The sequence below is a fragment of the Artemia franciscana genome, chromosome 20 (genome assembly GCF_032884065.1).
Source record: "Artemia franciscana chromosome 20, ASM3288406v1, whole genome shotgun sequence".
Lineage (NCBI taxonomy): Eukaryota > Metazoa > Arthropoda > Branchiopoda > Anostraca > Artemiidae > Artemia > Artemia franciscana.
In genome coordinates, this window is record NC_088882.1 from 443,013 (window position 1) to 459,615 (window position 16,603).

A 16,603-nucleotide genomic window follows, 5' to 3' on the forward strand; every position below is an offset into this window, starting at 1 on the left:
ATTTTAATTAGTGTAGGATGCTTCTACATTTATGTGGGTTTTTTTTAATATGATTATTAATTTGGGATACCCATAGGACTTTTTATGTAGTTAATTGCTACGCGTTAGCAATATTTAACTTCTTCCCTAGCGTACTAATTTATTTATGTAGTATTTTATATTTTTGTTTAGTATGTAAATAAAAGTCAAAACAGTCAAACATAGATAAGACTTTGTTTACAGACTTTATTAATACGATAGGTAAAGGTATTATGCATAAATATTTCTCATATAGTCGCAACACCAAATTATAAACAAATAAACACATTATAAACAATATATAAAACATCCATAGAGAATATAAATAATGCTATTTCAAACAAAAACCGCAAATAAACAACATTTAATTTCTCTTAAAACGATGTTAGAATATATATTGCATTAGTTTTAGTTTTGAAATGCTAATGAAAACATACTTAAATACAAATATACTTAGTAGTAAGCCTCATAATGAAATTGAAAACTCATTTGAGCATTTATGTTTTCCTCATTTCAAAGTCGAATCATTACAATAAAATAAAAACGTGTAAACGTGGTAGAACCAGTGAGCTTAAATTTAAAAGAAAAGTAAAAGCAGTAAAAACAAAACAAAAATTGAAAAACAAGAAAAGTGAACAGTAAAAAGGCAAAAAAGCCAAAACAGCACAATATTTAAGCAATATCAAAGATAAAATATTTAAGAAAAAGTAACTAGAATATATTGAAGAACTTGAGAAGTACTTAAAAATTGCACAATCACTTGACAAAAAAAACCAAAGTGCATTTTAGAATGTGAAGTAAACAAGCTACTATGAAAAAAAGAAAATCCTGGAAAAGTGACAAAACTTTATTTATAATTTTTTACTAAATCAAATGTAACAAAGGAATTCTCCTTTCAAAATTTAGATTAGAATTAACGACCTTTCAATAATTTGATCTAATGATTGGAAAAAAGTTGTCAATAATCGCCCATGAAAAATAAATACATTTTTTTTACTCTAAATGCGACAAATGAAGCACTGGTTTATAGTAACTGGCTCAAAAGCATGTAATATCATTGAGGAGCCAAATTATGTTTTCTGGCCAGAAATAATAGGTAAATAAACAGTATCAACGTCACAACATGTATGAAAAACTCCGAGGAACATTTAAATAACACCTGTTCACGTGTATAAGAAAACTTGTTCAAATGCTATTTCTAAATGTGGGTTAAACAAGCTAGCATAAAAAAGTCAGAAGCTGAAAAGTTGACTAAAACCTTAGTTATTATCTTTTACTCTAGCAAATGAGATAAAACAATCATCATATCAAAATTTTGATTACAATTAACAAACTTGCAAGATTTTATTTAGTCTAATGAATTGGATAAAGCTCTATCTATAATAGTTCACAAAAACTAAATACGAGATACCATGGTCCCGCTCTAAAGCTACTGCAATCTTAATACACCCAAATAATGGTTATAGTTTGACTCTCTTCAAAAACAGTGCCTATCTTTAAGCCCATCAATCAAGCATAAAATAATGCTCGATCAAATACTTTAAATAGTTGGATATCAAATTCAACTTTATAGAAAATTCTGGAGAATATCCCAGTATACCATCAATGCTTGTTTTTAATCAGAGTGAAACGTGAACATTTATCTGTAGTTCCGCCGTACCCCAGGATAACTCTATTATTGTGTCTTTCTTTTTTTCTTTTCTCATATCTCAATATGCATATCTCTCATTCGCAGTATCTAAGTCTTCACAGTATACAGTGAGATGCAACAGTTCACTTCCATAAATATCTCTATATTTGGGATCGGCCCAATGTTTTAAAAGACTCTAAATAGTTTTTATATCGTATATTCTAGCAGCAATTTTTATTTCTTTCTGTGGATATTGGAGAACCCTTGATGGTTCTTACCTTCTAGCTTCAATCTAGAATTTCTAACTTTTTAAAAATATCTAAGGTGACGGGGTCAGTTCGTCCAAAAGTTGCTTCAATTTTATCAAAACATTCTCTGTACACTTTTAGCGCGCTGGTCCAGTTTCCTTGAAGAAAAAATGTATCTCCTATTTTATACTGAGTATGCAAAGTATCTCGATGATTTTTTGGTAAAATCTTTCTTTGAATGCTTAATACTTCTTGGTAAGTATTTAAGGCTTCACGGTATTTCTCCTGCGCGAACAGTACTTCAGCAATGTAAAGTAATGTTGTCAAGGTATCTTCACTTTGATAATTATTTCCTTTTTCCAAAAACTTTCTGAATATTTTTAAGGCCTCTTCCAATTTATCTAGTTTACATAATACCATTGCTAATGTATATTCGACATGAAGAGTGAGTGGATCATCTGGACCTAAATTTTTATTATATTTCTCAAAAACTAACATATAAGCACACATTGCTTCTTCATATTTTCCTAGCTCATATAATTGAAATGCCATTTGATACTGAGTCTTTAAAGTATCTGAATGATTTAACCCTAGTATCTCTTTTTGTTCCTGATGGACTTCTCGAATAATGTCCAAAGCTTTTTCTTTTTTCCCCTGTCTATTTACCACAAGGGCGATGAGGCTTCTTGTACTTAAAGTATCCTTATTATCCGAACCCAGCATTTCATTTTGCTTCTGAAAGACTTCTTCAAGTACATTTAACGCTTCTTGAAACATTCCTTGTTCATATAGCACTTTGGCTATTTCCTTTTGAATATCTAATGTACCAGGATTATCTGGTCCTAGAATTTCCTTTCTTTTTTCAAATATACTTTTGAAAATCTTTAAAGCTTCTTGGTAATTTCCTTTATCAGAGAACACTATAGCTGTTTTAATCTGATCCGATACGTCTACGTGGAATATTTGTTTCAACTTTTCGACTTCAGGAAAATTACAGTGTATTGCGGCAGTTACTAACGTTTGGTTATCTCTGTTGCGAGCACTCATCACTGCTTTCACTGTATTAATATCCTTTATCTTGTATAGTTTTTTAATAGCTTCAGAATCACAATCTTTAACTTTTTCAAATGATTCACTTATTAATTTAAATAATCGAGCTATATCTCTATCATCAGAGAAGTCTAAGGGTGTTTTGCCGCTGTCAGAAGCGGCATTATATACTGCACCATGGGACAATAGGCATTTTACAATTTCTATTTGTGAAAATTTGGCTGCATAATGTAAAGGAGTATATTTCTTGTTAGCCACTACATTGGGATTGGCCTTGTTCTGTAAAAGTGTTTTCACAATTCCTTCATAGCCTTTCCACGCTGCATAATGTAATGACGTAAGACCGCCGATATTTTTTTCAAATATTTTTACATCAACTATGGCTCCTTCTTTTATAAAATACTCAACTTCTGATGGGCGATTACGTTTTACAGATTTAATTAAATCTTCAGTTGAAGCGAGTAAAATCTTAACATCTCTATTTTTAGTCATTTCTATAGGTTTTCTATTATGCTTACTAACACTACTATAACTTGCACCATTTTTTAATAATACTTCAACAATTTCTATATAACCATAAAAAGCAGCTCCATGTAGAGGGCTTTGGACAGAAATATCGTTTGCGTTGACGTCAGCACCTTTTGCTATCAAATACTTAACAGTTTCTAATTGATTTGCATCTACAGCATAGTGTAATAATGTTTGATTTTCTGCACCAGAGACATCAATACCTATTCCCTTACTAAGAAAAAATTCTACAGTATCTATATGACCATTTTCAGCAGCAACATGTATAGGTTTTTGCCCAGACTTATCGTTAGCATTGATGTTTGAACCTTCACTTACAAGATATTTCACAATTTCTAAGCTGTTAACCTTTGAAGCAATATGCAGTACCGTCCATTCATCGTTGCCTTTAGCATTTATATCAACTTTATCATGATGCAGGAGCAATTTCACAACTTCCAAACGGCTGTGAAGAACTGCAAACTCTAAAGGTGTTACCCCCTCATTGTTCTTAATAGTAGGGTTTGCTCTATTGCTCAGTAAGACTCTTACAACATTTGTGTGACCAGCTAATGCGGCTATATGAAGTGGAGTGCGTCCTAAAGTGTCAAAATCATCAATATTAGCATTTTTCTCTATCAAAACTTTAGTCGCTTCCTCATGGCCGTATTGTGCTGCCAAATATAGTGGTGTAAAGCCAAGAGTAGAAATAGCATTAACCTCGGCTCCACGTGCTATTAAAAGATTTATTATCTCTGTGTAACCTTTTCCAGCAGCAACGTGTAACGGAGCAAGAGGATTATCTTCAGGATAATAGATTTTACAAGGATTTACTTTAATAGGATTAGCAGGATTTACTTTTTCTTTTGTTTTCAACTCTATCATCACACTAGGCATACCACAAATTGCATTAATATTAGCTCCATTTGCTATAAGAACTTCAACAATTTCCTTGTGGTTGTTCTTAATTGCAGAGATCAATGGTGTTACGTTGTTACACTTTATATTAACATCAGCCCCATTTGCAACTAGAATTTCAACAATTTCTTTATTACATAAATCAATAGCGTAATGTAACGGTGTCTTTTCTGTACTTTCAGTAAAAACACACTTATTAACTTCAGCTTTATTTTTTATTAAAAGGTAAACAGCCTCTTTATGGCCTACTAAGACAGCTGTATCTAATGGTGTCATTCCATATTTAGCTTTAGCATTTACGTCAGCTTTATTTTCTATTAGAAGAACAATGGCATTTACATTTCCATTGCTAGCAGCTACATGTAATGGTGTCATTCCATCATTATTCCTAGCATTTACTTCAGCTTTATTTTGCAAGAAAAGGTCAATGACACCTTTGGAAGAGCTCCTAGCAGCCAAATGCAGTACTGTTCTACCGTCAGGGCACCGAGCTCGAACATCAGCTTTACTAATCATCAAGAGTTCAATAATATCTCGGTGACTTTCCTCAGCAGCAATAATTAATGGCGTTATATGATGATTAGATTTAGCATTTATTTCTGCACCTTGTTCAATCAAAAGTTTGGCAATTGTCTTGTGGCCAGTCCATGCTGCATAGTGTAATGGCGTATTATTCTGTGTATCTTTGGCACAAATATTAACCCCAAATTCAAGCAGAGCAGCAACTATTTTCACTTGACCACTTAAAACTGCAAAATGCAGTGGAGTTATACCATCCACAGTGGAAGAACTAGCATTTGCATTATTTTTTAGTAAAATTAATACAATTTTCTCATGTCCATAATTTGCTGCACAGTGTAAAGGAGTATTATTTTTTTTTTCAACAACATTAACATTAGCACCATTCTCAAGTAGAACATTAACTATCTCCTCCTGATGGTTTTCTGATGCATGATGTAATGGGGTACAGTTTTGGATATCCGCCGCATTTACATTTGCTCCGTTTTGAATTAAAGTCTTCACTAATTTAAGGTGACCCCTATATGCTGCGAAATGTAACGGAGTAAAATCTCTGCCATTTTTAGCATTAATGTCTGCATTATTTTCAATTAAATAATCTACTAGCCCCAAATGACCTCTTTCAGCCGATATATGCAATGACGTCAACCCATCCATGGTCTTGTTAATGTCAACATTCGTTTCTTTTTTTAGCAAAATCGTAACAACATCAATGTGATTGTTAGCTACTGCATAGTGTAATGGTGAATTACCACCATTATCTATGATATCAGTCTTAGCATTTTTTTTCAGTAAAGCTTTAACAGCGCCTTTGTGACCATTTTTAGCTGCAACATGTAGTGCCGTTCTACCATTGTTGTCTGGATCATCAAAATTTACTTCTGTTTCCTTTAAAAAGAATTCCACAATATTTTCCCTTCCATTTGCAGCAGCAATATGAAGTGCACTTTGACCATTTACATTTTTGATATATACCCCTATCTTTTGATCAGTGATAAATTTTATAACTTCAAGATCAGGTCCATAAGCAGCAAAATGCAATGCTGTCGATGAGTTAATACTTCTAGCATTAATGTCTGCTCCTTTTTTGAGACAGCTCTTTAAGTGTTCAAGATTTCCTTCTTTCAACGCTAAGAACATTCTTTCTTGATTTGTAATAATAGTCAGATTTTGATCAAATTTATTTTTCAGTTTTGGAGGATTGTCTTTTATCGACTTGCCAAATCTTATGTTACTTCTTCTTCTATCTTCTGTAATAAGTTTTTTAGCGATCAAAATAACTGTTAATAAGGGATCAGATGACATCACATCAATTATATCATTATAGTGGGCTAAATGATTCCGCAAACACTTCCCAGTTAATAAAGGAGTTTTTTCACCTGAAAAAAATAAATTGTTTTCAAGATGATTTTCTGATCTAGTTAAAATAGACAGAATATCGAGAACAAGCATTTCTATGACTCCTTGTAACTTTTTATCTCTTTTGTAGGAAGGGACCTTTTCTGTTATGTTACCACATAATTCATTATTTCTTAAAATACTTTTCAGTTCAGACAACTTAAGTTCCAGTAAGTTATTATATTTTTCTTCAGTTATATTGTAATCTTTCCTTTGTTTATATTTGTTTATAAATAAACTTTTATCATTCAGTTTATTTCTTAATTCTTCAACCCATTTTATGTCACTTGTTCCACAGTCGGCTGCATTATAAATCTGATATGCAAATTTTTCTACTTCGCTTTTCTTTTCATCTGGTGTTCTCACCAGAGCACTGCGACAAATTTTCAGTGACAGTAGGAAAATTTCTTTGCGATTATGCGACTCTATTTGGAAAGGAATATTCTTTAGTATTTCATTAGCATGAGACTTCAGATCTTCAACATTAGTATGGTCCATCAGAATTTTGTTCAAATTAACAAATAGGCTCTTCAATAACATAATCGCACTACAAGAATCAGTTCTGGTTTTTGTTGATTTCATTTTCGCAAGATCAATGATGCTGTCTATTTCATCGAAAAGCCGCTTTTCATGATTCGTCTTGTCAGCTATAGTATTCCTTAATTCTTGAACAAGTTTTTCGAGTTTGTGATCTTCCATCAACTTTAAACTTTCTCCAGTCATTTCATTTAATTCCACGTTGCTAAACATTCCAGAAACTTCTTTTAGGTCATCCAGGCTTTTACAACTGGAAATTCTATCTAGCAATTTTCTGATCACTCGCATTTTACTATTGTGAAGAATATCAGTAATTACATCATCAATTCTTTTAAGATCATTTTGAATCCCCTCAAAAAAAATGTCGTCTGAATTTTCCTCAATCTCTATTCTCTTTGAGAGTGAGTAGGTATGTGACAGGGAATTACGTAAATCTATGATGACTTTTCTGGTGTTCCTCGGTAATGATTGAAGAATAAGCTCACTTGTTGTCGTAGATAATTTAGGAGATTCTAGAGTATTTTTTAAATGTTCACCAGTAACTTGTAAGACCCTAGAAATAATTAATTTCCCTTCCCGTTGTTTAAGATAAACAGATAATGCTAATTTTATATAATCACTGATTTTCTTCAAAGAATGAATATCTCTAATTTGTTGATAGTCACTATACAGTTCTCCTAATTGAGGAGAATTGCTAACGATCTCTGTGACAACTTGCTCACGATTTAAGTTTGGGAGTTTAATAAGTTTTTCGATATTAACAGATACTAAATGATCTTTTTCCTCTTTAAGTTTCTCAGTAAAATGTTTTAGGTGATTAAGTATTTTATTTCTATTCAGTGTGACATTACAGTACAGATTAATTTCTTGATGTTTTATGTGAGAGGAAATAAAAGTGATTAAACAAAATTCTATTTCTTCCCAAGGCAGTCTATTGTAGGTACATTTCAACTGTCGTTTTAATATATGTATATTTTGTGCAATAAACTTCGCTATAAATATAAACTTTTCATCTATTTCTTCTCTATTACCGAACTCTGCTCTTAACGCACTAACATTTTGAAGTAATAACTCAATCCTCTCTCTTATGCTATTAAGATTACTCTTTACATTCTTATCTTTTTCAAAAGAATTAGGCAAAAAACGGAGGTCTATTAACTTATTTCGAATAAAAATTTCCATCTCTTCTGACAATAAAACATTCTTAAGTTTTAATTCTTCATGTGCTCGAGAAAGAATTTCATCTAATTCACTCAAATGAACAGCAAAGTAATTGCCCGGCCATTTATTAATGAGTGTGTCAAGAAGTTCCACATTACCAGATCGTATAGCATAATAGAAGGCATTATGGCAGGTTTTATCCTCATCACTTGGCAAAATTGCAGTTTCTCTTGCACCAAGAGAGAAGTTACTCAAAATTTTACCATTAGTGCTAAGTAGATACTCTAAAATATTCACCTTATTATGTTCACATGCTAAAATAACTAAATTGATACTCCCCAAAGGGTTATGAAAACTGAGTAGCTCCCTTGTTCTTTCTAGGTTTCCTTCCCGAACCGCACCAACTAAACTGTAATTTACATCTTCATTGATCATCATAGATACTTTCGTCTTTGACTTCAGTTATTCACTGTTATCTAATTTGTTAGAGATGCGTTCTGAACGAATAAGGTTATGAGCGAATAATGAGCTGAACTGAATGAAAATAGCAATATAACAGTTTCTCTTGTGACTACAGGGGAATTACTGTAAATTTTACGATTAAAACTAAGTAGGTATTATAAAATATTCACCCTAATATGTTGCCAAGCTAAAATAACCAAATTGGTACTCTCAACAGAGTTGTTATCATTGATTAACTTCCTCTTTCATTCAGGTCTCCTTGACCAACCGTATGAACTAAACGGTAGTTTTCGTGAAGTATTTTTACTCTAGTCCATGACTTCAGCTGTCAGAATATTCACTTCCATTAATGTAATAAGACTACTGTCCTTAAATTGAATATTCTTTTCACCATTAATTTCGTTGATCATAGAAGGCATTATGGCCCGTCTAAACCTCATCACTTGGAAATTTTGCAGTTTCTCTTATGAATGGATGAGAATTATTATAAATAATACCATTATTACTAAGTAATTATTTTAAAATGTTCACTTCATTATGTTTACAAGCTAAAATGACTAAACTGGTATTCTCAACAGAATTCTAGTCATTGATTAACTCCCTCGTACTTTCTAGGTCTCCTTTACATACACCATCAATTAAACGGTAGTTTGTATTCAGATTGTGAAGCATTGTTACTTTATTCCATGACTTCAACTTTCAGAATATTAGCATCCATTAATTTGATAAGACTACTTTCCTTGAACTGAATCTTCTTTCCATGATTAAGTTCATGTGAAATCATCTAGAAAAAAACGAGGACATAATATATGAGCACATTTAAAAAACAAAAACTGTTACTATATTTTAAAATTGGATTTACTAAATATGTGCAATTTCACATTAAATCTTTTTCGTAAAAAATCATTCTGCATTTCAAATAAGCTATACATTTTATGGTTGATCTAAAATGGAGAAAGATCAATTAAAATTTTCAAAAATTTAAGTTAAAACCTTATTTAATTTTATACTAATAGATCCAAAAATTAAAGTGAATTTTGATAATATTACAACAACTAATGAACAGCATTAGTATTAATTTCAATACGCAGTATTACTTTCAATATAGTTCTTATTTAATATTTTTTATATTTGTTAACTTCTGTTTTATTGCCTTTAAAATAATTTTGCTTTACAATTAAATGGATTACATTACATTAGCTTGGTTATATACAAAGATATATCCTATGATTTCCCTAATCACCTCAAATAAAGCCAATAAATTATTTCAAGCATTAAAGAAATCTATGACAAACCTGCATTCTTAAGCTCTGAAAGCTACAATATTAGCTGTCTTAAACGGAAAATAAATCCTATGAATGATAATTAAATTATCACTCTTCTGAGCAGGGAAGTAAACTGTTCTGAGCAGTTTCTGAGACAGAAAATAAACTGGATTCCTAAACTCCCTCGTCGCTTTGAAGCAATCTAAGAGTGTTATTCTCAATATCATTTCCATAACTTACATAAGACCTATTCCTTGGCAATTTTCGTGTGCAGTTTTATCACCATTCTTAATAAAAGGGAAAATTGCTAAGTTTGTCCAGTTTTCCATGTTTTTACTTCAAATTGTTCAATTCTATCCTATGACAACGCCAATCTACTCGATTAAATACTAAATGTTACATTAGGTTCTAAGGTATATCGTATAATCACAAGAGTCCCTTAAATTAAGGAAATTCATTACTTTAAACTTGAAAATGACCTATGACGACTCTATCCTGCCAAAATATAGGCTCATAGTTGTTGCAAAAGAGAAAATATAAGTTAAGGAAGTCTTTACAGTGTCAGATAATCACAATAAACTATTTGAAAAAGTAGACAATATTTACGTTTGCACTAATCCGCTCTACCAAGGAAAGCATAAAAAAATGTAGATGTATTGTTTTTAAAGATAGAAGAAAATATAAGGTGCAAAGTTAAGGTGTAAATATGTAAAATTCTATGTGAAAAATAAGTTCTTGACAAATTATGTAGTCATAATTTGTCCTACCTCATTAAAAAGCGAAATGGTTTCAATGTATTAGTTAAAAAAATGAAAATTAAACACAAAGTATAAATGTAATTCTTTTTAAGTACAAAAGAAAGATTAAGATGAAAATTCTATGTAACAAATAAGTTCTTCACAAATCATGCAGTCATTGACAACATGGTAGCCCTGCCTCATCAGAAATGGAAAGGGTTTCCATGTATTAATTATTTCTTTTTCCGAAAGTAGAGATTTTTGGGGACGAAAAAAGGAACTAAATAGCGACTAGACTTGGGACCAAATTTTTTAGAAATACCGGAAATTAACAAGTTACCAATCACTGCTCATAAAGTTTTTCTTTTTTTATATTGAGCTTTTAGCACCTCTAACATAGCCCAACCAAATTATGTGACTCCATAGCGTTATCTAGTCTTTTGGCTGTTTCTCGTTTTAGACATACCGACAAGCAGCTTGCGTTTGAAGTCTGATATACAGAAAGTATTCAGAATTTATCGCAAATTAATCGCTATTAATTAATCGCAAATAATCGCAAATTAATTAATCGAATTAATCGCAAAGAAAAATGTCAGATGGTAGGCAGTAAACTATTTGGGAAAGTAAAATGTATTTACGTTTACACTAATCCACTCTACCACGGAAAACACAAGAAAAGGTAGGTGTAATTGTTTTTAAAGATAGAATAAAAATTATTTGAGAGAGAGGAGGAAAAACCTGCATAGGAAGATGGATATAAGGAAACAAATGAATTACTCCCGAAGTTCAACCCATTCTACGATTGAATAGGTCCGAGACAGGAAGTCTAAAAATTCAAAGAATTCTAAAAGATTGTCTGAAACCATTTCCTGCACTACAACATCTCTTTCTTTCCTTCTACATCAACCTTTGACCCTTTTGATATGGAAATAAGACAAACTCTGAATAGGGAACAAACTCAGAGAAGATGGAATATAATTCTATTTTCCCACTATGCGGCATCAATGCAACATTGACGGTCAGTTTGGCATTTGATTTGTTTTGATTTGTAGAAACCATGCTGTACACTTACCCAGCAGGTAAACCTTCAACGTAGAGGAAATTTTTGCTGTCAGACGTTTGACAGAAATGACAGCATTTTGGCAAACACACAATAAAAACCCATCTTATTTATTTTTGTGCCTACCTTCCAGAACCTCTCTCGTCTTTTTGATGCAGTCGATACGTTCAAAAGTCAAGAATGCGTCTTAATTATGATAGTTTGTGCTAGTGGATCAGTATGCGGGAATGAGAACAGATAACGATGTTCCACGGCTCCAATGCTCAAGTATGAAATGAAGGCTCTTTCTCTCAGGACAAGTACAAAAATCCTGATATGGGTTAGCACTGAAGAAGAATAAGTGTAATTTAGTTCTGACCAGCTTTGACTGAACCTACGAGAATATATTCTTATACTGAGAGATTCTTGCAAACGATGATGTTTCCCTTTGAATAAAATCAGGAAACTAGGTATGTCACTTTTTGAAACCACTTCTACTGGGGCTAACCAGGAGGCTGGAATACCATTCACGAACTTTTGCACCGAAGTACTGTGAATAGACTTCTGTTTATAAAATACTCAAAGTGTTTATGTATTAAGGGATTGAACTTGCAGTATCATTACCAAATACTTGAAGGTCTATAGAATATGGATTATTCATGACATGACAGTTTTATTTGCCAATGTCCAAGAGATGTTTTTCTGTGTTTGGTTTATCCGTTTATCAATCGAATTGAAAACTTTTTGGGAACGAGCGGTCCACCACTACTCAAAAAAGTCATTTGATTCAGCTGAAGACCAGTATTATTATTCACCGCCTTCAATAAACCCTCTTTCAACCTTTCACTCTTTGCTTCCCCAATATAGGATGCTTCAGTGGACCTTGGCTTCTTAACGAGAGAAATTTCTCATACGTGTTTGAAGCTCTTGAGGGATGGCATAATTCGTCGTTTCATTATACTCGTATACTCAATATTCAAAATTATCAATATCTATTCATATTTCCTACCAAAAGTCCGAGTACAGTCATAGGTGTCGTTTGGGGGGTGAAATCGAAAGTGGCAGTTGTCCTCCCAATGACTTTAAAACTATTGCGTTTTATAAGTTTCAACTTCATTTTTTAATTCGTGCAGATATATTTTTTATATTTTATTATATTATATTTTATTATTATATTTCATTATATTTTTAATCGGTACTTGCTTTTAAAATTAAAAAACAAAGTGCAAAAAAAACAGGATTATCTCTATTTATGATACCCTGCAAGCTTCTCGTTATTTTCGCTTTTCTGTCTATTTCTTGAAACCTCGTCCAAATAAAGAATTGACACAAATGTTCTAAGAAGTGTTATTAAAATTAATCACATTTCACGTTACTTGCGGGACATTTATCTCTGATAAAAAGAATTCGAACATAAATATTTTTCACACATTAAAAAATAAAAAACGCGCATATCTTTGGAAAACGCCCATTTTTCGTTACTTTCATGTAAAAAAAATTGAAAAACAACACAAAGTGTAGTTTCGTGTGCCATATGTCACTTTATGATTTCCTTAAGAAGTCGAACTCATAAAAAGTGATTAAATATAAGAAAAAGTTTATAAATAAGCCAATAATTAGCTATTTACAATGTCCTTGTGTCCAACCCAGCCTTCCTATACCAGTAATATTACCCAAATTACATTCTTAAGGTATATGTGGAACTTTAAGACGATTTTAAAAAGATCAGATGTAAGAATTAATTCCTAAATGATCCCTTAAAAAGCTCTCTGTTCTATTACTGCTAGGGTACTCTCCGTTTCGGTAGATTTTCCTGTAGTTCGATAGAGACAGAGAAAAAAATTCAGGATAAAAAAATACATATTAGTGCGGCCCAAACAAAATTAATTTTCCTTCTTATTCAAGTAGTGGGGTTGAAATTTTTATGTAGCATAAATAGTTTCAATAAAGGTGATTTAAAGGGTATACTTTTTGATTTGCTACAACGCGATGCTCAAATAACATTCAACTGAACCTCACGATGCACGCAGCTGTTGGAAAAGAAAGAAGTTTAACAGTGAGATCTAGTCTTCGGTGTTTGGTGTTGGAGCTGAGAGAAGTGGAAGTGCTGCAGGCACTTTAATACTAGCTGTGTGGCTGGAAAAAACGGCCGAACTTGTATGAAATTCACAATCACCTACCCCAAAGATTGCTTACGCTACACTACTGTTGTTTGCAGTAACTCATCATTCACAATTTTTGTAAAATCCAAGCACCAGAACATAATTGTATGTTTGATTGATGTATACCATTTGTTTGTTTTATATTGTGTAATATTTTCAAATTAAACCACTAGTGTTTTTGCTAAATAGTTGCTTTTCTTCACTATAGCTTGAAGAAAAACGTGTTAAGGCTCTGACAAGGACTTTAAAAAAAGTGTTTCAGAAAATGTCAGGTCTGGTGCACGATCCTTCGGCAAGCGGTTGGTATATCGACAATGAACCACTGCATCAATAATCAGTCTCCACTCAGGTTAAAACAAAAGACATCATTCGTGTCAAAGAAGAAAAAACCAAGCAAACCAAGGAAGAAAATTGTTAGACCAAAAAAGGATTTCTTCTCCTAGACTGAAATCGTGTATCTACCAAACAAGGAATCCCATCCATCAATCATCTGGTCTTTAAATAATTTCAAAGCAGAAAATGTTGATGTGACAGTAAACATGGTTACTATGAACAATTCTATCCACAACAGCCGCTCGCTGAAAACATCCATTTTCAAATTTATTCCAATGAAGAATATTTCTTAGACTCGTCATTCACATTTATAGATTTATATACGGTAGTCAAGACATATGGCAATGAAATGCCAAATCGTACTGATTGAATATTCTATGAAAATTGTGTATTACATAATCAATTTAGACAAATCAGTGTCCACATAAATGGAACATTGGTGGGCACTAGCAACTATCTCCCAATTTATACGAGCTACATACAGCTCATATTAATGACACCAAATTCATATACGGAATTGAGGGGTTCAGACAAGGGAAATGAATATAAGACAGACACTGACACCATAAATGAACATAGAGAGATTACAAGTAGTGAATTACATTGTGTTTGGAAATTAATCATGAGAAATCTCGTACACCCCAGTGGTATATGTTACTTCTGCAGTGAAAAAACTGAGAGTGTAAATTATGTGCTCCTCTGAATATACTATAGAAATACCCTCTGTAATAAAGACAATCAGGTTGCTAGGGAAGGTCCATGACCGGATCTAGCTGCTAAGTAAACCGGTTATGCAAACTATATGCTCATGGAGCCCATCAATAGCATAATGCTAGCTTAGTTAATGGTATCTTTGTAGGCTTGTACTGGGTTTTGCGACACATTCTGTTGGCCTTAGGGATTGTAATGGCGGTTTTTTCTAACGTATTTCTTTCTTCTTCACATTTATTTTTCACTCCTGAATTGTCTTGTGACTTGTCTTTTACACAGCACAATTCTTTGTTTATCATTACATTTTTGACATGATCTGATGTTTGCTTTCTCACTATTGCTTGGAATTTTCACTGCCGCATGTCTTTTAACCGGATACTTCCTTGTTCTTGCTGTGCCATATTTTTTAGCCAATTATTTCTTTGTTATTCCACTTTGTTTTTAAATAGTTTTATTTCTTGTTGCCACTTATCTTAGAACTGTATGTTCCTTTGTTCTTCACTCTTGTTTTTAAAACTAATAAGGGGGGTTAATGACAGATTTGCCTCTCACTCAATTGGACTATATGTTCTGGGTTTTTCTTCAATTAGCCATGACTTGATGCCCACAAATATTGAAATGTGGGCTTGATGCCCACATTTGGTATGTAAAAATTAAGTACTCTTCTTTTATCCTTGATAATTTTATTTTGTATATAACTTTTTATCTTCAAATGTGTTCCCCCTCCTCCTCCTGTCACCTTTGATACTCTAGTGCCCTCTTCCCTGCAATATTTTTGGTGCGCGTCCATGCTTGATTGAGTGGCTATACGACAGTCTAGGATCCCTTTACGGTATAGGAAAGTTGATAAGTAAGTTAGTAAAATTTTACAAAATAGATATTATACTCAAACTAGGACATTGAAATTTTCTGTTAATACATAGGCCTACTTCCACAACTTCTAGTGCATGAACAATTATTAATCCTGTATTTAGGCTAATCCTGAGATAAAAACAATAGAAAAAAAAATATTGCAGAATTGAATTGGTCATTCAAAACTTTTCCTAAATACAATCTTGTTATCATAAAATAGCAGCCCCTCAGCTCTTAATTAGAAAAAATTAAGATATAGATTATATTCAAATTCACGGAATAGTTGAACAAAACGGAAGAAACCCCAGAACATGGTTCATAATAAATTGTATATTATAGCTGAAAGAAAAATTCGGTTATTATTTCCAGATTGTTTTCTTGTAAACTTTTATCTTATTTTCAAACTTTTTTTTTCTTTACAAATGGCTGGTCTTAATTTTTTAATCTAGTACTTGACATCTGTGTTTGAAGATTGATCAAACAGTTCATGGTAATAAACTGTGAATAACTTAACCCAACAGGAACCAAACCTGTAAGAAAAATTCCAAAACAAAAGAGCTATTTTTGTTTTGGATATTCTTTTTTTTTACCATGTGATGTATCTCCTCTGAAGTATCTCTTCTCACAAGATGTACGCATATCCTCTCTTCTGCAAGACGAGATGTATCTCTTCTCATTCTCCTGGTTTTTTAAACATGTTAAATTAAAAGCTGATTGCGTTTTGATGTTACTATGTGAAAAACTGAAATATTGTTTACTCACTTTCAAGCAGTATTCTCATCATCTGGGAGGTCAAAAGAAATTGACCTTAATAAAACAAAATAAGCAACTATAAGTTGTGGTTTGTTCTTTAGTATAAGAGCTTTTAAGTCTTAGTCGTTGGAATTTTACTTTTAAGTCTTTGTTATTCTGTGATTTTTCCAAATCTTGCAAAATTCTCGCAAAAACTGTATATCTGTAAGTTGAAAGAATCTTAAAAGGGCTGGTGGCCATCAAGGTGTACATGCAGTTAAAGAATGTAATTGGAAAGCAGGAACATGAAAGATTAGTACCTAC

At 32.3% G+C, this 16,603-nt stretch overlaps 1 protein-coding gene across 5 annotated transcripts in view; it reads right to left on the reverse strand.

Moving 5' to 3' along the window:
* Positions 1–211: 211 nt before the first annotated feature.
* The window catches only part of LOC136040233 (uncharacterized), a 27,521-nt gene continuing 11,129 nt past the window's right edge, over positions 212–16,603 (reverse strand). For 2 of the 5 annotated variants that reach the window (XM_065724433.1, XM_065724431.1), the window contains exons 2-3: positions 11,637–11,836; positions 212–9,232 (exon numbers count right to left, since the gene is read on the reverse strand). In XM_065724433.1, coding sequence (XP_065580505.1) covers positions 1,936–8,424 — 6,489 coding nt within the window. In that variant the 5' untranslated portion in view covers positions 8,425–9,232; positions 11,637–11,836 and the 3' untranslated portion in view covers positions 212–1,935. Of the gene's footprint in view, positions 9,233–11,636; positions 11,884–16,603 lie in introns of all 5 variants that reach the window. The other 3 variants (XM_065724434.1, XM_065724430.1, XM_065724432.1) reach the window with 2 other exon arrangements.